The 26,577-nt window shown below is 44.1% G+C and overlaps 1 protein-coding gene across 7 annotated transcripts in view; it reads right to left on the bottom strand.

Moving 5' to 3' along the window:
* Positions 1–26,351, bottom strand: part of CA10 (carbonic anhydrase 10 (inactive)) — a 437,425-nt gene extending 411,074 nt beyond the window's left edge. Inside the window, exons 1-3 of one of the 7 annotated variants that reach the window (XM_089771875.1) lie at positions 26,152–26,351; positions 25,718–25,772; positions 24,578–25,046 (exon numbers count right to left, since the gene is read on the bottom strand). In XM_089771875.1, coding sequence (XP_089628001.1) covers positions 24,578–24,638 — 61 coding nt within the window. In that variant the 5' untranslated portion in view covers positions 24,639–25,046; positions 25,718–25,772; positions 26,152–26,351. The other 6 variants (XM_089771876.1, XM_089771874.1, XM_089771879.1 and 3 more) reach the window with 6 other exon arrangements.
* Positions 26,352–26,577: the final 226 nt, after the last annotated feature.

Here is a 26,577-nt window from a genome sequence, read left to right as displayed (position 1 = left end):
TGGGTTGTTAATACACCACAAGTTCACGCTGATTAGGCAAGTGCTAAACAAGGAAATGGGTTCAATTCCCTCCTCTGCCACAGAGTTCCTTGGTGACCTAGGGCAAGTCACTTAGAGAATCTCTGTGGCTCAGTTCTCAGTCTGTCAAATGGAAGTAACAGGACTTCCCTACCTCATAAGGGTGTTGCCAAGTACACATTAAAGATAGTGAAGTGCTCAGATAAACACACTGTAGCTCCTATCATCATGCTAAGTCTGCCAAATAAACAGGGGTTTAATTTTTTCATCTTTGTTCATTGTATGACTCTTACCCAAGGGTTCTTCACAGCAGCTTGGGCTAGTTGCCCAAGCACATATGTAGGACTTTGGATGGGATTGCTAGGGATGTAAAAAATGTTAAATAAATTAACCATGTAACCAACCAAAATTCTATCGGATACATGGTTAAATGGGCTCCCCAGACTGCTGGCTCCATGGGTTCCAGCAACCCCCGGCCCTCTGCCCACCAGTGGCCCTCAACTCCACAACCTGCTGGTCACTGCCAGCCTGCACTCCCTAGAAGAAATGAACTGCTAACAGGAATCAATAAGCATCATCCTATTGGTTAACCAGTTAAACTCTTACATCCCTAGACTGTACTTGGGTGGCTAGCCTGTACCACCACATATAGACTGTTGTTACAGTAAATTATCCTGGATGCAGCAAGTATGCGTATGTCTAACTACACAGGGAATCACACCTCCCAAATGCAGTGCAGATGTCCCCGCACTAAGTCACATTGGGTCATATTTGACCAAGCCAGGTCTTTAAAGCCAAAGCAACACAACTGGACACCTCAGTTTATTTGCACCTACAACTTCACAAACACAAACCACTTGAAGGTACAAATAAAAGCATTTACATAGCTAATGAACGGATTCCTCACACAAATCAGATACTTCTATGCCTGTTATTGGCACCTGCAAGTGTAATGTGCAGTCAAAAATATGGCCGCATGGAATACGCTTGCATTTTTAGATAGGTATGAGGTAGGAGTTTCTAAAACTAACTCCTTCTGTTGGACTGAGGTTTTTAATGATTCCATGGCTCTCATAAAAAGGTTTTATGTATAAAAATAGCCTCTGTATAGTACCTGTGGTGCTTTGATTTCAGTTTGGTTGATACCTGGTATCCTCACTGTTTAAGGGAAAAGAGGTCACTCCTCTCCCGACTATAGCTTTTCTCGTATGATTTCTTAAAATTACCCACCTTGGTAACTGAAATTGTTGTTTCTGACCATGTAGCAACCTCTGTTTTCCCAGAGGGAGAGGATTACATTTCCTAATAACTGGCAGTGCAATAATCCCCTAGGGCAAGACCCTACCTTTCTCAGCCACACACACTGCGGTCTTAAATAACTGTTCTTGTTTTCCCCCCGCCGTGTTTTGAAATATTGTGAAAAACTTGGGGTTTTTTTTGTTTTTTTAGGGCAAAAGCAAAGATATTTGAGGCCTAACTTGCACTGGAATAGACAATTAACTCCCACGAGAAACAAATAATTGGAGGCCCATGGTCAGCCAGTGTCAGAGACAGTTTGAATTATCTTTGGCAACAGTTTACCCTGGACATCTCTTCAACAAGGAAAGCTTTAAAAGTTGTATGCATTTGTTAATCATAGGTGTTATCACTGAGGTAACCATCAGGTATACTAGAATTGGCCAAGTCACAAGGATCAGACACAGAGATGCTACATGATAAAGTTTATTTAATCTAGTTGTAAAACCCACTAATAGAATGATAGCAAATTATAAGATTATTCCAGAACTATTTCTATGCTGAAATATTTATTCAACAAGTTTAAGGCTAATCCTCCTAAAATTTCATGCAAGACTGACATGCTTTCAAGAAGATGCATGTTTCAAAGGACGTTATTTTGCGAGTCATTAATGTATTGTTTAATGAAGTCTCCACTTTGCTGACTAAAATAATGCAACACACACATATAGGCCACAGCAGCAAGTTGCAAGTGAAAGTGCCCTCTCACTGATACACTGAAGAGTATATTTCCTATGGTGAATTCAAAAGCAAAAAAAGAAAATTGCCTAGCTTTAATATAAAAACAATGCTCAGGAAAACTGCAACTTTCACAGAATCAAAGAATACTATAACTGGAAGTGACCTCAAGAGCTCATCAAGCCTAGTCCCCTGCCCTCATCGCAGGACCAAGCATTGATCATCCCTGAGATGTCTATTCAACCTGCTCTTAAATAAATCCAGTGATGGAGATTCCACAGCCTCCCTAGGCAATGTACTCCAGTGTTTAACCACTCTGACAAATAGGAATTTTTTCCTAATGTCCCATCTAAACCTCCCTTGCTACAATTTAAGCCCATTGCTTTTTGTCCTATCATCAAGGAAAAGAACAATTTTTCTCCCTCCTTGTGACTTCGTTTTAGATCATTTAAAACAGCTATCACACCCTCTCAGTTTTTTCTTTTCCAAACTAAACAAGCCCAATTCTTTCAGTTTTCCCTTGTAGGTCATGTTTTCTAGACCTTTAACTATTTTTGTTGCTCTTCTCAGGACCTTCTCCAGTTTCTCCCCTTTTTTCTTGAAATGTGATGCCTAGAACTGGACACAATATTCCAAGGCTACGTCTACACTGGCCCCTTCTTCGGAAGAGGCATGCTAATTTCTAACTTTGGAATAGGGAAATCCGCGAGGGATTTAAATATCCTCTGCGGGATTTAAATAAACATGGCCGCTGCTTTTTTTCCAGCTTGGGGAAAAGCCGGAAAAGAGCGTCCAGACTGGCGCGATCCTCCAGAATAAAGCCCTTTCCCGGAGGATCTCTTATTCCTACCTGAAGTAGGATCTCTTATTCTTACCTGAAGTAGGAATAAGAGATCCTCCGGGAAAGGGCTTTATTCCGGAGGATCGCGCCAGTCTGGACGCTCTTTTCCGGCTTTTCCCCAAGCCGGAAAAAAAGCGGCGGCCATGTTTATTTAAATCCCGCGGAGGATATTTAAATCCCCCGCGGATTTCCCTATTCCAAAGTTAGAAATTAGCATGCCTCTTCCGAAGAAGGGGCCAGTGTAGACGTAGCCCAAGTGAGGCCTAATCGTCGCAGAGTAGAGTGGAAGAATGACTTCTCATGTCTTCCTCACAAATGCTCCTGTTAATGCATTGCAGAACAAGGTTTGCTATTTTGGCAACAGTGTCACACTGTTGACTCATATTTAGCTTGTGGTCCACTATGACCCTTATATCCCTTTCTGCAGTACTCCTTCCTAGACAGTCGATTCCCATTCTGTTTGTGTGAAACAGATTGTTCCTTCTTAAGTGGAGTACTTTGCATTTGTCCTTCTTAAACTTCATCCTATTTATCTCAGACCATTTCTCTAGTTTACATTAGTTAGCCACAATGCAACAGCTTCAACACGAGCTAAAAATGTTATAAGGTGTCCACCACTGTCTGCTCTTTCCCCCTTTGTGTTGAGCGAGGCAGGCACTTAACTCACCCCACAAGAAACACCTTTGGCGTCTACTCCACCTGACGCAGCAGTTCCCACCTGTGGATCACTAAGAGAAGCTAGGAATCCCTGCAGCCTAGATTTGGGTGCCAATCTCACAGAGGTGGGCAAAGTTTAGCATGCACTACTCTTGTTGGCATCTGAGGTAAAAGTGGGCCAATATGGTACAGCGTACCGGTAAGAAGCAGCCATTGGTACTATCCCATACACGGCCAACGTTAAAGTGCTGCCGCAAGAGTGCTTTAATGTTGCTATCCATTTGGCTCACTATCATCCCAATCAGCAGTGCTGCCAAGACCCTACTGGGGCTCATGATCAAAAAAGGCAGCTGCCCTGGAGCCTGAGGCTCCCAGCCACTATACCAAAGCAATGGCAGCCAGACAGCCAGGACTTGCAAACGGAAATGGCAGCCACGAAGGACTGGCAAGGGGAGTTTGACCCCTAGTCCCACCGCTTCCACCCGAAGTGCTGCCCACTACAGGTGCCCAATGCCACCCCCTCCCCACATTTCCCAGGACCCCAGCATACCAATAAGTCCAGGCACTTGCCAACCAGGGGAGAAAGTATCTCCTATTGGCCAGCTTAGGCAGGGAGCCGATTCTTGTGGATTGCCTTTTAAAGCAACTTCTTCTCCCCATGCATTTGTATAGGGAGCGTAGGCACCCAACTCAAGCTTTCTGGACAGCAGTGCTGTTTCTGTAATTTTTACATGCCTAAATATGCACCAAGCATTGCAACGCCCAGGTCCCTATGGATCCAGGCCTCTGTAAATCAGATGCCTTTCAACCAGCATGCAAGGCATGGCCCAATTGAACTATTTCTTATGTCAGTAGCGGCAGAACCAGGCATTCTGGCTGGTAGGAACACCACCACCACTTGAGCTTCACAGCATGGACTAGTTTTATCCCTACCAGGCAAGCCAAATTGTGCCTCCCGTCACCAGCCTTGGCTGCCACACCGAAAAGGGGTGAGAATTTCAACTACAGAAGGTAGCTTTAAACAATGCTGGAACTCCATAGGAGACCTGACAAAGGACAGAAGCAGGGATGCACTGATTTCAATGCAGCCAACATCTGTCCAAGTAACTCTCCTCCTCAGCTAGTGCTCTCCAATGTAGAGGTTGTTTGCACTGGCTAAATGGGCCCAAGAAACAACAGCCTACTTCTGACATTTTTAATGCCGGGGCCTGCCTAGTTTGTAGAAAGTGGCAAAAATTGGCGCTCTAAAATTAATCCCAATTGTCTCCTAAATTGCATCGGGCTAGTCTCATCCTACAAAAACTAGCTCCACGTAATTTCAAGTCCATTCCGCTCATGCAACCTGATCAAACATTTTAAATGCTGTTTCAGTTATTCATGCTTATCTTCTACTTTGTGCTTGCCTAAACCCTGTTTTAATGCCAACTTGTGTCCCTATGCAATATGTCTTCCCCCCCCCTTCCATGGTTTGTTTAAAATAATCCTCTTTAACTCTGCTATAGAAAAATATAAAAAGGGAAAAGGGAAAAATAAGTTTCACTTGCACACAAGGATGTCACAGCAGATTAGGACTACCAAACAAACAAACCAACAAAAAAGGAGGTGTATAAAGTGAGTTATTTTGGCCACATGAAAAATTAACAGATTGTAAAAAGTCATGGAAACATGATATCAACTTCCTAGTGCTTCTTAACTATTCATAGATTTAGACAGTTTTAGAACTGGGAGCTGTGGTTTAGTGGATTAGTCACAACAGGCTATTAATCTCTGCATCCTCAGCATTAATCCAGCCATGAACAAACTGACTGAAAAATAGTTCTTATGTGACCAGAAAAGCACCTAAGCAATGTTCTCTTACCTACCTGAATCCCAGCAGTTGAGGTCACAGCTTAATGACACTGTTCACAAAAAGCCCATTTTCCTTTTCTGCTTACTTCCCAGAAAACCTGGGGCCAGAATGATCTGGAAGAGTATCGTCTTGCCCAGTTTTAAGTTTTTCATTGTAAACTAAGGTCTGAAATTTTAACGGGAAATAGGAGGGAAGGGTCGGCAGGGAGGGGGAAGGCATAGAAGGGGGCTGTTAGTTTTATATTTCATTTCAATTTCTGTTCACAAAGCGTCCTTTGTTTCCCTGACTGAAAACCCAATACACGTTTCATTTAGGACAACTCTCAGAATTACACGTGTCTAGAAAAATAAAATTCTAAATAAATGTACATCAGTGTGTTTCCAAACAAGTGCCTATAAAAAAAAATCTGACATCAGGTATTCTGCACATGTCACAGTCTATGGATAGGTCTACACTGCAGTCACAAAGTGTGATTGCAGAACATGCAGACACAGAGAGAAAACCTGGCTTGAATAACAATAGTCATGAAAGTGAAACTACATGGGCAGCAGCTATTCCACTATGTATTCATGGTCCCTGGTGGGCAGAGTTAGAATGTCTACAGATGGTGCAATGAAACCTTACACCTGCAGGACACACACACCTTAATTAAAAGTATTGTAGAGGGGTTGTTTTAATGTAAAATCTGGTACTGTGTAAAGCCTTTGTCTTAACTTCTGTGCCACAAAAGATAACAGAGCAAGTAATTAAGGAATTCATCTAAGGGTGAACATAAGTAAACCATACAGGCAGGCAGGGACAAGATTAAACAGGCAAAGGCACAAAACGAGCTCAAACTAGCTACAGAAATAAAAGGAAACAAGAAAACTTTCTATAAATATATTAGAAGCAAGAGGAAGACCAAGGACAGAGTAGGCCCATTGCTCGCTGAGGAAGGAGAAACAAATGGCAGAGATGCTTAATGACTTCTTTGTTTCAGTCTTCACCAAGAAGTCTGATGATGAAGGAATGCCTAACATAGTAAATGCTAGTGGTAATGGGGTAGGTTTAGAAAATAAAATTGAAAGAGAGCAAGTTAAAAAAATCACTTAGAAAAGATAGATGTCACCAGGGCCTGATGAAATGCATTCTAGAATACTCAAGGAATTGATAGAGGAGATATCTGAGCCTTTAGGTATAATCTTTGAAAAATCATGGAAGACAGGAGAGATTCCAGAAGACCGAAAAAGGGCAAATATAGTGCCCATCTATAAAAAAGGGAAATAAGAACAACCCAGGAAAATATAGACCAGTCACTTTAACGTCTGTGCCAGGGAAGATAATGGAACAAGTAATTAAGGAATTCATCTGCAAACACCTGGAAGATAATAAGGTGATAGATAATAGCCAGCATGGATTTCTAAAGACCAAATCATGTCAAACCAATCTGATGGCTTTCTTTGATAGGTTAACGAGTCTTGTGGATAAGAGAGAAGCAGTGGACATGGTATACCTAGACTTTAGTAAGGCATCTGATACGGTCTCACATGATCTTCTTATCAATCAACTAGGCAAATACAACCTAGATGGGGCTACTATAAGGTGGGTGCATAACTGACAGGATAACCATTCTCAAGGGTAGTTATTAATGGTTCACAATCATGCTGGAAGGGCATAACAAGTGGGGTTTTCTAGGGGTGTGTTTTGGGACCGGTTCAGTTCGATATCTTCATCAACGATTTAGATATTGGCATAGAGAGTACGCTTATTAAGTTTGCAGATGATACAACGCTGGGAGGGGTTGCAAGTGCTTTGGAGGATAGGGTTATAATTAAAAAAACATCTGGACAAACTGGAGAAATGGTCTGAGGTAAATAGAATGAAGTTTAATAAGGACAAATGCAAAGTACTCCACTTACGAAGGAACAATCCATTTCACACATACAGACTGGGAAGCGACTGTCTAGGAAGGAGTACTACAGAAAGGGATCTAAGGATCATAGTGGACCACAAGCTAAATATGAGCCAACAGTGTGATACTGTTGCAAAAAAAGGCAAACATGATTCGGGGATGCATTAACAGGAATGTTGTGAGCAAAACATGAGAAATCATTCAAACATGCTGCCTATTAATTTCGTTTGGTGACCCCTAGTTATTTAATTTTTCTTACTCACTTTTTCCATACCAGTCATGATTTTATAGACCTTTATCATCTCCTCCCCCCTTAGTCTTCTCTTTTCTAAGAAGAAAAGATTTTTTAATCTCGCTTCATATCAGACCCATTTCAAACCCCTAATCATTTTTATGCCCTTTTCTGAACCTTTTCCAATGCCAATATATCTTTTTTGAGATGAGGCGACCATATCTGTACACAATATTCAAGATGTAAGCGTACTATGGTTTTATACAGAGGCAATAAGATATTTTCTGTCATTTTCTATCCCCTTTTTAATGACTCCTAACATTCTATTTGCTTTTTTGACTGCCACTGTACAGTGAGTGGATATTTTCAGAGAACTATCCACAGTGACTCCAAGATCTTTCTCTTGAGTAGTTGTAGCTAAATGTTTGATAAAAATAAACTTCTATGAATTCTGAATCCGGTACGGTGATGTTCTAGACTATTCTGGTATCAATAATGAAGCAGGAAAAGATGTAGATGACTGTAGATGACAACTAAAGACTCAGATACCTCCTCTATCAGCTCCTTGAGTATTCTAGGATTCAAATCACCAGGGCCTGATGAAATGTATTACTTTTCTAAGTAATTTTTAACTTGTTCTTGTTTTATTTTAACTTCTAAACCTACCTCATTTCCACTAGTATTCACTAGGTTAGACATCCCTTCATCATCAAATTTCTCTGCATTGCCATTTTTTGCTTTTGTTTCTGGTATAGTCATGAGAAAATTGGTATGTATTTCATTGGTGGCCTCTATTAAGTCACGGTCCAGCTACAGTTAATACATCTGTTTCAACATTTTGAACACACTTGCTCCTACCACATTATTGAAACCAGAATAGTCTAGAACGTTACCATACCAGATTCAGACTTCATAGGAGTTTACTTTAATCAAAATATAGTTTCTGCAGAACTTTGGTAGTTTGATCAAGGGTGGTGCAAATTCCATCTCACATCAAATCATGGAAGGATGGGACATGGAAGGGACCTCAACTGTTCACTAGGTCCAACCACATGCACTCAAGGCAGGACTACATAATAACTAGATCATTCCCAACAGGTGTTTGTTTAACTTGCTCTTAACCTCCAATGATTGAGATCTCGTGTACTCCATAGGCAATTTGTTCCAGTGCTTGACCACCCTGACAGTGTTAGAAAGCTTTTCCTATTGTCTGAGTTAAACTTCTCTTCCTGCAATTTAATCTCATTGCTTCTTATTCTATCCTCAGAGCTTAAGGACAAGTTTTCACCCTCCTCCTTCTAACACACTTTTATTTACTTGAATGCTTATCCCCCCTCAGTTCTCACTTCTCTAGACTCAACCTAATTTTTTTCCCCGAGTCTTTGATCAAAGGTCATTTTTCTAGGTCTTAAGTCATTTTTGTTGCTGTCCTCTGGGCTGTCTCCCATTTATCCACATATTTCCTGAAAAGGGGCAACCAGAACTAGACACTACTCCAGCTGAGGACTTATCAGCATGGAGTAGAGTAGAAGAGCTACTTTTCATGTCTTGCTTACAACACTCCTGCTTACATCCCAGAATGGGCACTTGCAAAGAATTTGCATTTAATTGATATTAATTATTATATTTATCATTTTTAGACCTCAGTTCAGCACACCGTTTAAGCTTTTGCTTAAGTACCACTGACTTCAATGTGAATTAAGCACATGCTTAAATATTCTGCTGCTTCTGAGTGTTAGTGGAGGCACAATAAAAGCTAGATGAACATACCTGTATTTTTAGGATATAAGCATGAAAAACTTACTCAAGGCTTCCTATTAAAAATAAACTACATTATTTATTACTCTATTTTGTATCCCATTCTCCAGCAAGTTAAATACCTGTGACTCTAGGACAAAGCCACAATTACATGAGAAGTCTCGACTGGCAAAGATGTATTGCTGACAACTAAAAAGCAGAGTGCCAGAAGGTTACAGAGGATAAAAATTATGCACCTGCAGATAACTTGTTGTCACATGGCACCCTCAGGTTGATCTAAGCAGAGAGGAGATGTCTGTGGAGACTTTGTAGATCACTCTGTTTTCCAGCAGGAATGAAAACATATTAAAACAAACAATGAGAAATTGCCCATTAGAATTGCCCTTAGAAAGTGTGAAGATTATAGTAGGAGTTATTCAAACAGAAAATTAGATTAATATACTGGAAACACAGACATCATGGGTGAAATACAGGCCATTTTGAAGCCACTGAGCAAAACTCCCAGTGCCACTGGTTTCGAGGTGATCAGTATTTCAACCCACAGTATGCCTGTTAATGGACCAAAGACCAAAAGAGAATAAGTTAGGGCCTGATTTTCCATTACCTGTACTTCGTGCTGCCATTTACACCAGCGTGGAAAGTAACACACTATCAAATCTGAAGGGCAATAGCTTACATGAACTTTTAAATGATGCATACACTTTGTGTACACACACTGCCTGAATTGGAGTCAATCTTATCTTAATAGCTCATGGCCATTAATATAGTTAATGGCAGTTAACTGGTTAAACATAACATTTAACCAGTTGACTGTTTAAGCAGAATTTTACATCACTAGTTTACATTAGGAAGCAGGTGAAGATAATTCAATGGGTGTAATTACACTCCCCCCCACACTCCTTCCTCATACCCAATTTTCCCCCTTCCTGCCAGAAGCTGAAGATTTGGGGGCAGGGAGAGAGGAGAAGGATTTTGGGGGTCTTTTAGGTTCTTTCCAAGTCATTTGGCTTTTGGGGGTCAATAGCACAACACTTTTTATCTGCTCCATACCTAAAAGTTTGTGAATAGAACCCCATATTATAGAATCATCAAGCTGGAAGAGACCTCAGAAGGTCATCAAGTCCAGCCCCCTGCCTATGGCAGGACCAATCCCAACTAAATCAACCCAGCCAGGGCTTTGTCAAGTTGAGACTTAAAAACCTCTAGGGATGGAGATTCCACCACTTCCCTAGATAACCCATTCCAGTGCTTCACCACCCTCCTAGTGAAATAGTTTTTCCTAATGTCCAACCTAGACCTCTCCCACTGTAACTTGAGACCATTGCTCCTTGTTCTGCCATCCGTCACTACTGCGAACAGCCTTTCTCCACCCTCTTTGGAACCCCCCTGCAGGGAGTTGAAGGCTGCTATCAAATCCGCCCTCACTCTTCTCTTCTGAAGACTAAACAAACCCAACTCCCTCAGCATCTCCTCATAGGTCATGCACCCTAATCATTTTGGTCCCCCTCTGCTGAACCCTCTCCAATGCATCCACATCCTTTCTATAATGGAGGGCCCAGAACTGGACACAATACTCCAGATGTGGCCTCATCAGAGCCAAATAAAGGGAAATAATCACATCTCTGGATCTGTTGGCAATGCTCCTTCTAATGCACCCTAATATGCCATTAGCCTCCTTGGCTATAAGGGCATATTGTTGACTCATATCCAGCTTCTCATCCACTGTCATCCCCAGGTCCTTTTCTTCAGAACTGCTACTTAGCCAGTCGGTCCCCAGCCTGGAACAATGCTTGAGATTCTTTCGTCCCAAGTGCAGTTCTCTACACTTGTCCTTGTTGAACCTCATCAGATTTCTTTTGGCCCAGTCCTCTAATCTATCTAGGTTACTCTGGACCCTCTCCCTGCCCTCCAGCATATCTACCTTTCCCCCAGCTTAGTGTGATCTGAAAACTTGCTGAGGGTGCAATCCATCCCCTCACCCAGGTCATTAATAAAGATGTTGAACAAAACCAGTCCAAGAACAGATCCTTGGGGCACTCCGCTAGAAACCGACCACCAACAAGACATCAAACCGTTGATCGCTGCCCATTGGGCCCAACAGTCTAGCCAGCTTTCTACCCATCTGACAGTCCATTTATCCAATCCATATCCCCTTAACTTGCTGGTAAGAATATAGTGGGAGACCGTATAAAAAGCTTTGCTAAAGTCAAGATATATCTCATCCACTGACTCTCCCATATCCATAGAGCCAGTTACTTCATCATAGAAGCTAATCAGATTCATCACACATGTTTTGCCCTTCATGAATCCATGCTGACTATTCCTGATCACTTTCCCCTCTTCCAAGTGCTTCAAAATGGATTCCTTGAAGATCCCCTCCATGATTTTTCTGTGGACTGAGGTCCCTTCTGCCAGGATAAGTTAATTGCAGCAAGGGCTGGGTTCAATATCTAGGGGTCTCCTCCCAACAACACAATACAATGCTGGCTCGAGCCCCCACCCAGTGACCTGGGAAATCTTACACACACCCCTGGGTGCCTAAAAGAGGCAATTCTTCCCCTCTCGCAAGCACAGAGCCTTGGTATAGCAGCAAATCTTTAACACCACAAGGTAACCGACATCAGTATTGAAGTGGGAAAACACCACAACTCAGATTCATAAACCAGACATGAGCAAAGACCCACCCCCCAGCCAGAAATCACCCAAGGTCTCCAGAAGTCCAACACCCCAAAAGTCTCGAGTCCAGCAACCCAAAAATCACCCAAAGTCCGACACCCCAAAAGTCTCTGTCCCGGGTCAGTGCCGCCCCACGGTTCAGAAGTTCACCTGGCAGGGTTTTACCATCCCAACCTGGGTACGATGGAGGGGGCAGGGGTTGATATACCTTACGCGGTCCACCAGTGGCTCTGCCTCTCCGTAGGTTTCTGCTGCCGCCGTTGACACAAATCACTCCGCCACACTCCACCTGCTGTCCTGTGAGCTGCTCCAGCCGTTTCACAGAGCAGCGTCTGCTCCGCCAGCCCGCCTCAGTCCACGCTCCCCGGCCACCAGCTGGTAGGTCCTGCAGCTGCTCCATCGGCCTCCCGTCGGTCATCCCCGCCAGCCGCTCGCCTGCGTCCACCAGTTGCCCCCGCAAACTGCTCCACTAGCCATCCCACCATCTGCTCTGCTAGTAGCTCAGCAACAGTGATTTCAGCTCTCAGTAGATTTCAACTCTTCAGCAGTATAGTACTAGGCTCCCCTCAGTACACAGTGATTTCAGCTCTTCAGTAAGTTCAGCTCACAGTAGAAGAGCCTCAGTGTAAGTGCACCATTGGCCCACAGTGAAGACAGCAAGAGAAAAGGAGATGCAATTGGTGTGTTTTGGGCCCTCAGACAGGGCCCCACCACCACCAGGTACAAAGACCTGTCCCCAGCCTCTCTCAGTCTGACTGGGATTGGAACCCATGCCCCTTGTCTAGCGAGTGCTACTAGTTTATGGCAAAACAGTTCCACTATTTGATTCACATAATCAGGGTAACAACACTTTATCCCCCCTGCCTCAATAATAGAGAAACTTGAGATCCCAGAATGGCCAAAGTGACCATTTGGCTGCTGAGAGCACATACTAGGCAGGGTGGGCGTGCCTATGCAAATGAATCAACCCCTGAAGTCTTTTTGCATGACGTGTCACAGTTCACCCCCAGATGTCAGGGTAGAGCTTATCCTGACCCTACTTACATGTGTATGTTTAGCTTTTCTAAATACTTCCTAACTTGTTCTTTCCCCACCAAGGGCTGTCCACCTTCTTCCTATACTGCGCTGCCTAGTGCATTTGTCTGGGAGCGGACCTTGTCTGTGAAGACAGAGGCAAAGAAAGCTTTGAATACTTCAGCTTTCCCCACATCTGTCACTAGGTTACCTCCCTCATCCATTAAGGGCCCCACACCCTCTCTGATCACCCTCTTATTGCTAACATGCATGTAGAAACCTTTCTTGTTACCCTTCACATCCCTTGCTAGCTGCAATTCCAATTGCGCTTTTGCCTTCCTGATAACTCCCCTGCATTCTCCAACAATATAGCTTTACTCCTCCCTAGTCATCTGTCCAAGTTTCCACTTCCCATAAGCTTCCTTTTTGTGTTTAACGTCACCAAGGATGTCCCTGATAAGCCAATCATGTTGCCTACCATATTTGCGTTTCTTGCTGCACATTGGGATGGATTTTTCCAGTGCTTTTAATAAGGCTTCTTTAAAATACTGCCAGCTCTCCGGAACTCCTTTCCCATTCATGTTAGCATCCCAGGGAATCCTGCCCATCAGTTCTCTGAGGGAGTCAAAGTCTGCTTTTCTGAAGTCCAGGGTGTGTATTTTGCCACTCTCTTTCCTTCCTTTGCTCAAGATTGTGAAATCTACCATCTCATGATCACTGCTTCCCAGGCTGTCACCCACCCTTACTTCCCCTACTAGTTCCTCCCTGTTTGTGAGCAGCAGGTTAAGCTGCATATGGCCCGTAGTCAGTTCCTTCAGGACTCGTACCAAGAAGTAATCCCCAACATTCTCCAAAAACTTCCTGGATTGTCTGTGTAGTGCTGTATTGGTCTCCCAACAGATGTCAGGGCGATTATAAGTCGCCCATGAGAACCAGGGTCTGCCATCTGGAAGCTTCTCTCCGTTGTCCAAAGAAAGCCTTGTCTACCTCATCCACCTGATCCGGTAGCAGACTCCACCTCTGAACTTAACCCACAGACTCTCAACAGTCTTTTCTTCCTTTATTAGGATAAATATACTGCATGCTGAGATTAATCATGTAATCTGCTGACACCTCTTGCAAAGTGTTGTTCACCTTGAACTCCCATTGAAGACGTGCAAATGGGCCCAGGGATTCAAGGCTTGCCCCACATCTAGCACGGTCAGACGGCTATCGACATTATTATTTATATCATTGTGTCTATTTTAATCCTTGATTTCTCAAAGGTGGTGTTTGCAAAATAAAACTATCATGGTATTTTACTGCCAAATATTTACATTATGCTACACAATCCTGCTTGGATATTTAGTCTCACCATTTACTTTATTACAAAAATAGAAATTTATAATACCTCTATAAACTGAAATGCTTATCAGTTACCCAGACAATCAGACACCAGCTGCCATCCTGCACACCAGCTCCCCAGGAGTGGGGCCAGCCGCCAAGAGTGCACTGGTGGCCAGCCCCATTACCAGGAAGCCAGCATGTAACCTCTAAAATTTTTAGCAGCTACACGTTTATAACAATAACCGGGTTTAACATTCCTAAAGCAGGCTGCATGTGGCCCACTTACTAATTGTGGCTGCCCATCACTGGTTTGCCTTGAGACTCAGGGTAGGGATGCAAGAGGAGGAGCAGAACTTTAGGGCATGAGAGGGGTTGGGGTGCCAGGTGCAGGCTCCGGCCAGAAGTAAGGATGGAAAAACCAGTTGAACTGGTAAACTAGTTAAATGTAATGTTTAACCATTTAACCGATTAAAGGGGGGGCTCCAGCCAGGCTGGGGCTTACCAGCTAACCATTCACATCCCTAGCCAGGAGGTGCTTACTTCATGTGCCTCCCAGCCAGCAGCGCAATGGAAACATCAGGCAGGCTCTCTGCCTGCCCCCACACACTCTGTGAGGGCTCATCTAGAGTACAGGGAATGGGCGAAAGAAGATATGCAAATGCCAGAGGAATTTGCATATCTTCTTCCAATTGCGCCTTCGAAAGCAGAGCTTTCGAAACTAAAAGTAGTTAAGCAGCTTTTTCAGCGAACCCCTCCCCCCTCTGTCAAAAAGCCATGTAAACCTCATTTTTTGAGGAAGAGCGGCTTTTCGACCAAAGGGGGGGAGGGGTCACCGAAAAAGCCCTGTCTTAACTACTTTCACTTTCAAAAACTCCGCTTTCGACAGTGCAATCAGAAGAAGATATGCAAATTCCGCAGGAATTTGCATATCTACTTTCGACTGTTCCCCGTAGTCTATATGAGCCCAGCGTGATTGGCTGCAGGATCCATCTGCTCTCTGTATCACTTGGGGGAAGAGGGACCTCTGTGTACATCCTGTAGTGCAAGCACAGCCCAGGCAGCTCCAGCCAATGGGAGCTGCAAGACTGTGATGGGGGCAGGGATAGTTCATGAAGCTTCCTCTCCTCCCCCTCCCCGCCATGGGTACATGCCACATTCAGACTCACATGGCCCCCTGCAGCTGGCTAGGAGTAGTGTCGGGGGGGGGGGGGGTAAGGGGATGTGCAGTGGACAGAGAGCCATACTGAGGCTCACACTGGACCAGGGGATGGTGACGGGAGAAATCCGATGGTTTGGTGGGATGGATCTGGCCTGTGGGCCATATTTTCTCCACCCCTTTACTACACCAATAGCATTAGTTCTAGTAGTGCCCCCAGCCAGTGTGTGTGGACCCTTTTATACATAGATGGAGCCTCATTGAGGTCAGAGACCGCACAGGGATTTGCCATGCAGAGCAGCTTGCCAAATGAGGGCGTGATTCTCACTTATCCCAAAACCCATTTCCATCATAACAGCAGAACAAAGGGGCTTTATAAAATGGGTGTGAATGTCATTCCATACAACCTCAAGCTTCCTCTAACTGACATGCCAACAATAAAGCCAATGATCTTAAGAAGAATTTTTCCCCATGGGCATGAAATTGCCCAGTTAGCCAGTGTGGGGGATTTACAATTGCCTCTGAAGCATTCAGTACTGGCCACAGTCACAGACCGAATACTAGATGAAACAGACTAGTAGATTAATATGATACAGTGGTTCCTATAGTAATTAATACCTGCCTCCAGCACACTTCACTGGAGGACCTCAAGCCACTTCACAATCATTAATGATTTAAGTCTCACAACATCCTTGTAAGTTGCCAAAAATCAGCAAAAATGGTATTCTCTTTGTCATACTACAATTAGGCACTCTCTTTCTTTGGGTCAGCTTGTAAATAGCAAATTACAATGGACTGTTAGTACTTATAAGGAACACCATTCCTTTTTGTTTCCTATTTGTTGTTACCATTATTGTTTGTCTACTATAATGGAATTCTGTTTGCTAGCTGGAATATTTGATTGTTGACAACCACTTTTCAATATGATTGTTTGCACTGTAATATCATCAAACAATGCAAACACAACCACTCTAAAAACAGAAACACTGAATTGGAGCAGTCCATTTAAATCAGGGGTGGGCAATAATTTTTGACCAGGGGGCCACTCCAAGATTTTGGAAAGTGGTCAAGGGCTGCACTCTTCCAGGATATTAATGGAGGAATTCCCGGATCTGGGATGGAGGATGGATGCAGAAAGGAGCTTGGGGTAAGGGATTGGCATTCAGGAGGGAGAACAGGGTCTGGGAGAGAGTTTGGGTGATGGAGGCAGTTGTGACATAGGGCAGGGAACTGGGACCTAGGGTAGAAAGAGATTGTGATCTGGGGCAGAAGACTGGGGTGCCAGATCTGGGAGCGGGTATGGGTGCAGGAGGGGGCAGAGGGTCAGCAGAGGGTTGGGGGAAGGGCTGGGGTGCCAGATGCAGACTGTGCCTTGGAGGCACTTACTAGAAGAAAACTACAGCAGACTGCTGCTTGCTGCTCCATGTGGCTGTGCTCTGGGCATGAGGGGAGGAGGAGTGAGGAGGAAGGGAGAAGGCCTCCTACACTGCCATTGCGCAGAGCAAAAATTCTCAGCTCCTATTGGCTGGAAACGGAGAGATTGGCCAATGGGAGCTAAGCGATTTTGCTGGGGGGTGGGCGGGCGGACAGGAACAGCATGACAATTCTCCCTCTCCAGCCATCCGAACAGAGAACAGTTAGCTTTTTAAAGTGTGAGCTGTTCTCTGTCTAAGGGTTCTGGCGAGGCAGCTGTGGGCCGGATCTGGTCGCTTGGTGAGCAGGAGTTGGCCTGCTGGCAGCCTCTTGCTCATCCCTGATTTAAATTCTTTATTTCTACTTTCTACTCCTCCAAACATGAACTAGAAATAGAATTTAAAAGGGATGGGGAAAATAGGGAATTTATCCTCATATAACAAAAGTTGGTTATAACTGTGACTCTTACCCAGCTCTAATAATGGCACGAGATTGCAGTAAGTATATGATAAAACAAATATATAAACTTTTCTATCAGCAGTCAGGTTTCGAAGGTACTGTCAGGCTTGGACTCTACAATGACTGCAAGGCCTTAAAAATTATTAGCGTAGGATCCAAAGCGCCAAGAGAACAGCAGCTCTGGTTGCAAGACAAAGATATGAAGCAGGCTTAATTTGTCATATCCAAAGAGAAGAATTTATTTAGATGAATATGATTCTGACCAGCAAAGAGACTCAGATTCCACCCTCCCCCTTTTTTGGGCAACTACCACTATTATGGCCTACTATTACCATTTATGCAGTGAAAATAGTACACTGCTTGCCAAAAGAATGTGAATTATCAATGGGTCAGCAACAATGCACAGCTTTAGCTACAAGAAGCCTCTGTTTTCTAACCTTTACGCAGCTGTAATGTCACATTTTACTAATCACAGAAGAGTAGTTGAAACACTAGTCTTATGGTATAGGTTGAACCTTTCTAGTCCTGCACTCTCTGGTTTGGCAACATCTGTGGCCTAGCGTGATTTGAGTTAGCCAGATGTCTACTTATGGGTGTAACCAAGTTTCCTGCCATCCCATAAACTTTGTTTACAGTGCCTAGTCCGGACTCTCAATGTTGTGTTCTTTAGCTCTGATTTGTCCCTAATGGTCTTCTAATAGCCCAGTGATCAGTGGAAGTGTTGGTACTGCTGCTAGAAAATATTGACCTCCTATAGTCCAGCAAATTCTTTGGTTTGGCACTGCATAGATCCCTAGAGTGCCAAACTGAAGACTCCTTGTTGCTTACAAGTTGCATCTCATGTGGCACCTTATAGACTAACTGAAGCATTGGAGCATATGCTTTCGTGGGCAAAGACCCACTTTCTCAGATGCATGCATGAAATGAAATGATGCCCATGAAAGCTTATGCTCCAACACTTCAGTTAGTCTATAAGGTGCCACGTGACTCCTCGCCGCTTTTGCAGATTCAGACTAACACGGCTACCCCTCTGAAACTTGTAAGCAGTTACTCCTTGATCACTGGTATACAGGGAATAGTCATGACACAAAAGCGATAATATCCCCTATTTAAACGCCCTATTCAACATCCAGGTTGTTTGCAAAAGGTATTATGACTGAAACCGCTTGTGAATCTTGAATAAAACCAGAAAAACTAGCATTTGTTGAATAAGAAAACAACTAACTTTAAAAAGTCAAGAGCATCTTCTACATCTATGATCGCTTTCAGGCCCTCCAACTGGGATTGTTGATTATTATTTTAATTTGGTCTTGCAGGCTTTGTTCAGATTCATTAACAAATGAGACAGCACAGCAAGGCCAAAAGATAGATACAACTTTAGGAACAGCAGATTTTAATCATCTTATTTGCAAAACAACTGCCGAGATGACAGCTCTCTTCCCTTAGGGGTATTTGTCTGAAAGAAAACAGTTTGTAATAATATGTGGAAGATTATTCACAATTCTCCATTACCCATATATTCATACTAGTAAAAAAATAAGTACATCATTTTACCACCTAACTGATCATGTGTTCTAGCCAGTAAGCTAATGAAACAAATAGGATAGTTGGAAATAAAAAAAAATAAAAATAAAAACCATGAAAATATTTATAAAAGGCTATTTCTGTAACATTTAAAAACAGGAGCAACTTAACAGGCTTTTAAAGAAATGAAACATCCGTGGCACTTCCAGCACGAGGAAGCATTCAAAACACTCCGAGCATCAGAGCTACAGCGGTCGAATTGTACAACTAGTTCTAGCCTGAAAGTCTTAGAAACCAAAAGCCCTTCCTAATCCCTGCAAATATCTGGCCTCAATCCTTCAGACTGATAAGCACTGAAGGCCCTGAGCCAATGCAGATTTCCCACTACCTTCAGTGGTTCTGCACAAAGCTAAGGGCCTGCCCACACACTTTAGATGACACAGGACTGGGACCTAGAACATCCTACACACATACACCGTGTCTCATGATGGGAGGGTATGCAACTGGTATGCCATGTATGTGCAAGGAGAAAGAACTACACTGTTTACTTATCAGTAGCCCTCTGCCTTCACCAAAAGCAAACCCACTTTTGTAGAAATATTTGAATTTAATCTCCTAGATTTTTGGACCTCAACTATTGAGGTACAATACATAAAATTTTCTCCTGTGACTTACCTCACTTGTACAACATTGAAATTCCACTGATCACAGTTGACATACTTCTGCAGTACACTTGTGGGGGGCAGCACCATCAGGCCTGGCAAGGGAATGTCCAGTAGCTAGTTCAACCACAGCACAATCCAAAGCACCTTAAAAGCTATTCTGCATTATGCCAGTGGGTGACAACTCCCCAAAGACCATAACACCAGCATGAAGCAGTGCTCTAATACTCCCTCTCTGAATCAAAGGGTTGGAAAGGACTTCAGGTCATGGAGTCCAGCACGCTCCCCAAAGCAGGTCCAACCCCAACTAAATCATCCTAGCTAGGGCTTTGTGAAGCCAGGACTTTAAAAACCTCTAGGGATGGAGATTCCACCATCTCCCTAGGGAACCCATTCCAGTGCTTCCCCACCCTCCTACTGAAATAGTTTTCCCTAATATCCCACCTACATCTCCCCCACTGCAACTTGAGACCATTGCTCCTCATTCTGCCATCTGTCACTACTAAGCACAGCCACTCTCCGCCCTCTCTGGAACCCACCTTCAGGTAGGTAAGGCTGCTAACAAATCCCCCCTCACTCTAAATCAGCCAAACTCCCTCAGCCTCTCCTCTCCTATGTCATGTGCTCCAGCCTCCTAATCATTTTGGTTGTCCTTCTCTGGACTTTCTCCAATGTGTTCGCAATCTGTCTGTAAAGGGTGGCCCAGAATCGGGCCTCAACAGTGCTGAATAAAGGGGACTAATATCTTCCCTCCATCTGCTGGTAATGTTCCTACTAATGCACCCCAATATGCCATTAGCCTTCTTGGCTACAAAGGCATACTGTTGACTCATATCCAGTGTGTCTCATCCACTGTAGTCCCCAGGTCCTTTTCTACAGAACTGCTGCTTAGCCAGTGCCTTGACAGCCTGTAGCAGTTGAACAAAACTGGCCCCAGAACCAACCGTTGGGACACTCCTCAATACTAGGGAATGTTCTCTCAGCTTTAGACCACTAAGGAATTCCTGCGTATGGGAAACCTCAGCTGCCTGCTGGATTGTTGCAGAAGGGCTATGTGTGTCTGGAGAACAGCAAAGTCTTAGCAAGGATAAGACTATTCTCAAATAAGGGTTTTGGGGACTTGCACGTGCATTTCGTTTATATAAGCTTTTCACTGACCAAGGACATGATCACAATTACAGTATGGGATGAAATACCTGAGCACGGAGGTTCCACAAACTTGCCTACTGAATGGACCCAAAGAGACAGTGTTTAAGGAGAAACCAGAACATTAAATGACAACTTCAACTTTTCCCTTTTAAATGGAACATATTGCAAAGGTTTGAAAAGAGCATCTTCTATCACTCTTGGTTGACAAATGTCTAAGAATATTACACAAGGTTTATGTAATATACTAGCAAATGAGGAAGCCATTATGTGAGCAGCCACATCCCACCCATAGTTGCGAACATTGTAGCTAATTAATCTACAGTGGTAATCACAAAGGAAGAGAATTTTGGCCATGACAGCACAGACCATAATCCCCTTGCCTCTCGGTGTGAGGATTATCTGCAACTCCACTGAAATAACATCCAGAAGGGATCTTATTTTAACATCCTGTCTAAAGGACAACACCTACATTGGCACTTCATTCTGTCAGTGCCATTGCTGCAGCATCATTAAAGGACAGGGACCTGTGAAAATCATCTGAATCAGACAGACGCTATTTACAAAAGAATAAAAATACACTGGTGCATTTCTAAAAGAGGGATGTCATTCCCTTCTATGGAGTTAACATTATTTTTTATTCCAATAAGCCTCTTCTTATTTTATCATTCACACAGACAAAGCTTAGTTCTCTTTAATAACCAGCTTCAAACAGCAAAAATAATAATTCCATGTTCCTACAAAATAAAAGCATCTAGCTTATGAACAATATATGCAAGTGTGCAAACTAAAATACTTGTGAAAAAGTCACTAAATCAAACACAAAAAAACCACAATTGTTTTACTTCTGCATTCTAGTACCATTCCTCTCAGACCAATCCAACGGAGGCACACAAAGTTAACTGATGAATGAGATACATAGGTGGCAATTGACTGACAATAAGTATTTATTCTTTAAAAAAGCATACTTGTACTTTTTTAGTAAACAAAATACTGTGTCCTTATCCAAAACACCACTAACATGCTATCAAAATTAAAGATGTCTATCACAATATCAGAGATTTAAAAGATTGTTCCTATTAGTCTTCCTTCTCAACTCAAACTGTCACATGAAAGAGGGGAAATTATGACATCAGAGGGTGGTATGCATGTGCTAACTCTTCAATCTTCATGTTAAATATGAAATAGAAGAACATAACTGGGAAGAAGAACTGGGCTATGATACTGGGCTCTGCTCTAGTCGGTGTTATGTTCGCAAAACATCATGCATATTCAGTACAGGTTTTAATTTGAAATACATATAAAACTGTCTGAAATACTGTTGAATATATTTCCTAGACAAACATTTTTATTTTATTAGTATAGTCAGTCAACAGATAGGGTACGGAAACCTAGCTTTCCGTATTTAGCTGAAAATCCATGACGTCACTTTGCATTGTAGCCTCTGTAGATATCAACTACATGAAACACAGTCCAATCCATCATTCATTGAAGTTAATGGGAAAGATTCACATTCACTTAAATGAACTTTGAATCAGGCCTTCAGTAACTGCATGTGAAAGATACATATATTCAGCAACAACAGATAAAGTAGTTTCATACTCCGTTGCTAAAATAAGCGTCCAAGAAAAATGCTATAATATAAAAATAACCTATTTTTGTGATTTGCAATAAAAGTATTTCTGGAGTACTTTCCTCAATTAGTTTCTTTCTGTGATTATCATACTGACCGCACAACACAGGTTACAAATATAAGGTTGTGGAATAACCTAGAAAAAAAGATTCTGCCATAAATGTTAATTTGGGACAAGTCTCCAGAGGATTCAAAGCCTTCTTGAACCTCAGCATTATTGAATGATCACCGTGTATGCTTCTGTAATATGCTACAGAGCATAGTGCAAGAAGGCCGAAGTGAGGGGGGGAGGGCAGAAGGGAGAGCTGAAGCATTAGTGTCAGGCAGATATCTGCAGATCTTAATCCTTCTTTCCGCAATGACAAGTACTAAGAATTCATGAAAAAGGAGGATTCCTAAGGGGGAAAAAAAAGTATGGAATTGAAGATTCAATGTATGTAAACAACAACAAAAACAATGAGGAGTCCTGTGACACCTTAGAGACTAACAGATTTATTAGGGAATAAGCCTTTGTGGGTAAAAAAAACCATTTCTTCTCTAAGGTGCCACAGGACTCCTCATTAGTTTTGTACATACAAACTAATAGGGCTATCCCTCTGATTCTGTATGTAGTTGAAACAAACTGAGCCCACAAAGCAAAAATTAGCCTATGGCTCATTGTATTTTTTTTAATCCAAAGAAGGAAGGGACAGAAGGAAGAGATGAAGAGCCAAGAGAGCTCCTGTATGGCTGATATCACTCAGTTTCAGGACGGTTTTACATGACCAAGAATATTCCTCCTTCCCATGCTCACGCCAAGGGGCTCATTATTGCACTGCTTTTTTTTTTTGGTCTTTTTTTTTTTTTTAAAGATGACGTATAATTTGAAAAGTGCCAGACAGCTGGCAAATCACACTGGGTGAGACAGCAACGTGTGAGGCTTAGACGGAAGAGGCAGTGGGGCGGGTCATGCCATTCTAAGGAGCGGGAGGGTGGGTTACCCAGGTAGCACAGATGAGAGTGGATTAGCATAAGGGCAGCCTGAGATGCTGCCACGAAGATAGGATGCACCACCCAGATGCAGAGGGTGCCAATCTGAATGCCTGGGGTATCAATGCAGGCAGAAGGGGCTGGATTGCTCAGTGGGATGATTCAGGAACTACCAGTCTGGGCACAGGGGGGAAGGGAGGAGATAAGAGATGAAGCAGGTGCAGCTCATGCAAAATTATGTGGCTACTGCCAGTATAGGGGGTGGGGCGCAAGGCTAGTGTAGATGATGCCTGCCCAGCAGTTGAGAAGCAGGACCAGACCAGGGACAGGTGCAGGGAATGCCAGTGGATGCAAGTGCTGCTCTGGAGGGTGCAGGTGCTGACACTCCAGTGAGGCCTCAGTCCAACCTCCCTTGGGGAGTTCCAAGTTCCCTTAAGTGCTCCTAGCTCTGCACTGGAGCCCACGGGGATCTCCCTCTCCGCACTGGAATAGCTGATGCTGCCAGAGTTCCCATTCGCAGGCTTATGCAAGGACTCCAGGGCAGGGAAGAGAAGCAGATCAGGCAGCTTAAATCCCCCAGGTGCCATCCCAAACTAGAAACCTAGCTGCCTCTCCCCCACGGTCCGTTCCTGCAATATAATTATTCCAGCATGAATGACCTCACAAATTAACGAACTAGCCAGAGCTTCTGAAGTAGAAAAGAAGCCCCCCCTCCCCCCAAGAATAAATTGTTCTAATCCTTAACACTAGATATCCTGCTATGCCTACTCATTAATTGGACAGGCTCTGGTGACAACTGAAATTATCTGACTTCTGTAGAATGGAGGAGATCTTTGCAACCTTGAAACTAAAGAGCTTGATTCCCATCCACACTGTTGTTGTCTGGGATTTGTGAAAAAAAAAAATCCTTTACACAACACAACAAACCTGCATTAAACAGATGCACACTGCTCACTGTTATTCCATCTTTTGCAACCCCTAAAAACTGCAGCACACCAGACCATGAAAACCATGTCAGTTAACTGCAATCTTTTTTAACCCCCCCCAATCAACCGAGTTTTAGGTCTGTAAAAGCCATGCCATGCTGGGATTACTGCAATGTAGCCATCAATTACTGCACTCGCTGTATGTTGGGAATTACTACCCGAGTGTCACCAAAGCGCTACAATTAATTACTGCAACCAATTCACCGTAATTAATGCACTGCTACCGGAGTAAAGAGTGGGGCAAAAGGCACCTAACAAATCTTTTCAACTAATATAGACCCCCTCCATTCCTAGCGCTATCTTTGCCATTTTTTATTGAATTTCTCAGACTTCTACGGACGGGGAAACCCGAATACACTGCATGGTATTTTCTCCCCTTCCATGTTTGCGTACCTGAAATGCAGACGATGAAATTAGCTTGCAGAAGAAAAAGCACCTCCCAAACAATTTCCATCCTCCGATTCTCATGCCAAGTGCATCCCTCGGCGAAAAGAAACAACAAAGATCAATATCGCAGTTTGAAGGATCCCAGCAAAGCTCCCTTCGGACTCGCAGACTGTATTCCCCAGATGTGCTGACAACACATGTCCGAGCGCTCTCGCTGCACAGCTCAAGCGAGATCCCTTCCCTTCCCTCGCCCTCCAAAAATGACCAAGACGAAGGCAACCCGCGGCTCCGGGCTCTTCCTCCAGGAGCGAGAGAAAAATCCACCAACAAGACATAGACGAGCAACGCCAGCTGATCCGGTCCGGAGAGCCACTATTCCAGGGCAGCTGGCTGCAAGTTACCCGCGAACTCTTCACGCCTCGCCGGGGCACTGCCCCAAAACCCCATGCTTTGGGGAGGGGGTCCTCTCCTGCTTCTACAAAGTGATCAGAAGGAGATTAACACACGGTGCTACGCGGGAGACCCCACCCCACGCGCGTTATTTCGCGGACATCACACGGACTAGAGCAGAACCCAGGATCCCAGCCCAGTCCGCCTTCCCCAACGCTTCGGCTTCGTTAATTCCCCTTCAAGCCTTTCCGCAATACAACTGCAGGGGTCGTTCTTCCCACGTCTACGGACTTTCCCTCGCCTTCTTTGCAGGCTGGGGGGGCGGGGGGGGGAGAGTGGTGGGCTTCGCCCTCCACTCTCGGATTTGCATTTCCCCGTTTGTTCACGTTCATTAAGCCCTCCAAGCGAAAAAACAACGTAGCTGGGGGGTCGTTTTATTTTAAAGATTCCCCCCATCACCGCCTTTAGGGCTTTAGCAGCGGTGGGGTGCAGCCCCATGCAATGACCTGCCCGGTGTATACGGTGCAGACATACAGAGAGAAGTCTGCGATCCCATTTTATAACTTTAAAAAAAAAAGGCAAACACGTTTGCACAGATTGGTGGGGCGGGTGGGTGGCAGAAGGACCCAAGCAAGAGTTTGCAAAAGTAGTTGCATTGCAGGGGATATCTAATTGCTCTCCTGAGTCCCCACGGCTTCTACCTAATTGAGCCTCCCACCAATACACGCACCCTGTTTAGGGCAAACTTTTACTTACCCCGCCAAGCGTCCGTCTTTTCCCCCCTCAGCTCACGTGGGATTGGCACTCCTGCCTGCAGTCCAAAAAATTAAAAAGAGGTCAAGCTCCAAGCAGCTTGCTTGCAGCCGCCCAGCCAGCCCCTGTGCACAAGGGAACGCGCAATCCCCCTATTATTACGGCTGGTGGGGATGCCTTTGCACGGAGGGGAATATTTTGCTTTGAGTTGCAGGAGGCTCCCAACCTGCGACGCTCAGCAGAGCTCCCAGGACGGCTGCTTGGCAAGGCAGCGCGCGCGCACAGGCGCGAGCCGAGCCAGCGTTCCACCAGGTGGGCGGCGCGCGAGCAAGCGGCAGCTGCAGAAGGGGCCGCCCCAGGTTAGCAGCCGGGGCTGGAATAGCTCAGCGGCCTTTGGGACAAGATGGGGGGGAGGAGGAGTGGAAAATACAAAGTACTCGCTGCTGTTTCTGTAACCTCGGCTCTTCGTAGGCACAGTCCAAAAGCTTCTCCCCACTTGGTTTAAAGCATGCACGCTATTTAGCGTTGCAAAAAAAAAAAAAATTGTTTCAGCGCGTTTTATTGGAGTAGGAAATGGAGACGGCGTTTAAATACAGGGGAAAGAAGAGCAATTTAGCCTAGATTCTGGAGAGAGTGAGGATGCATGAGGTGGAAGACGGTGTGTGGGTTATAGATTCAGCGGCGAACGAAGGGCAGGTGTGCAGGCGTGATATTGCATGAGGCTTGAGCCTACCTTTGATGCACGCATGATGGATTGATCATAGGATGAGCCTGAGGGAAGGGACTGGGCTTGAGGTGATAAACAGAAAGTCCCAGCTCGTGGCAGGTGCGCAGAAGTGATATTGCAAATGCTCCAGCTGAGG

This window comes from Pelodiscus sinensis, chromosome 20 (genome assembly GCF_052426305.1).
Source record: "Pelodiscus sinensis isolate ZL-2025 chromosome 20, ASM5242630v1, whole genome shotgun sequence".
NCBI lineage: Eukaryota > Metazoa > Chordata > Testudines > Trionychidae > Pelodiscus > Pelodiscus sinensis.
This window is presented reverse-complemented; position numbering and strand designations above follow the sequence as displayed.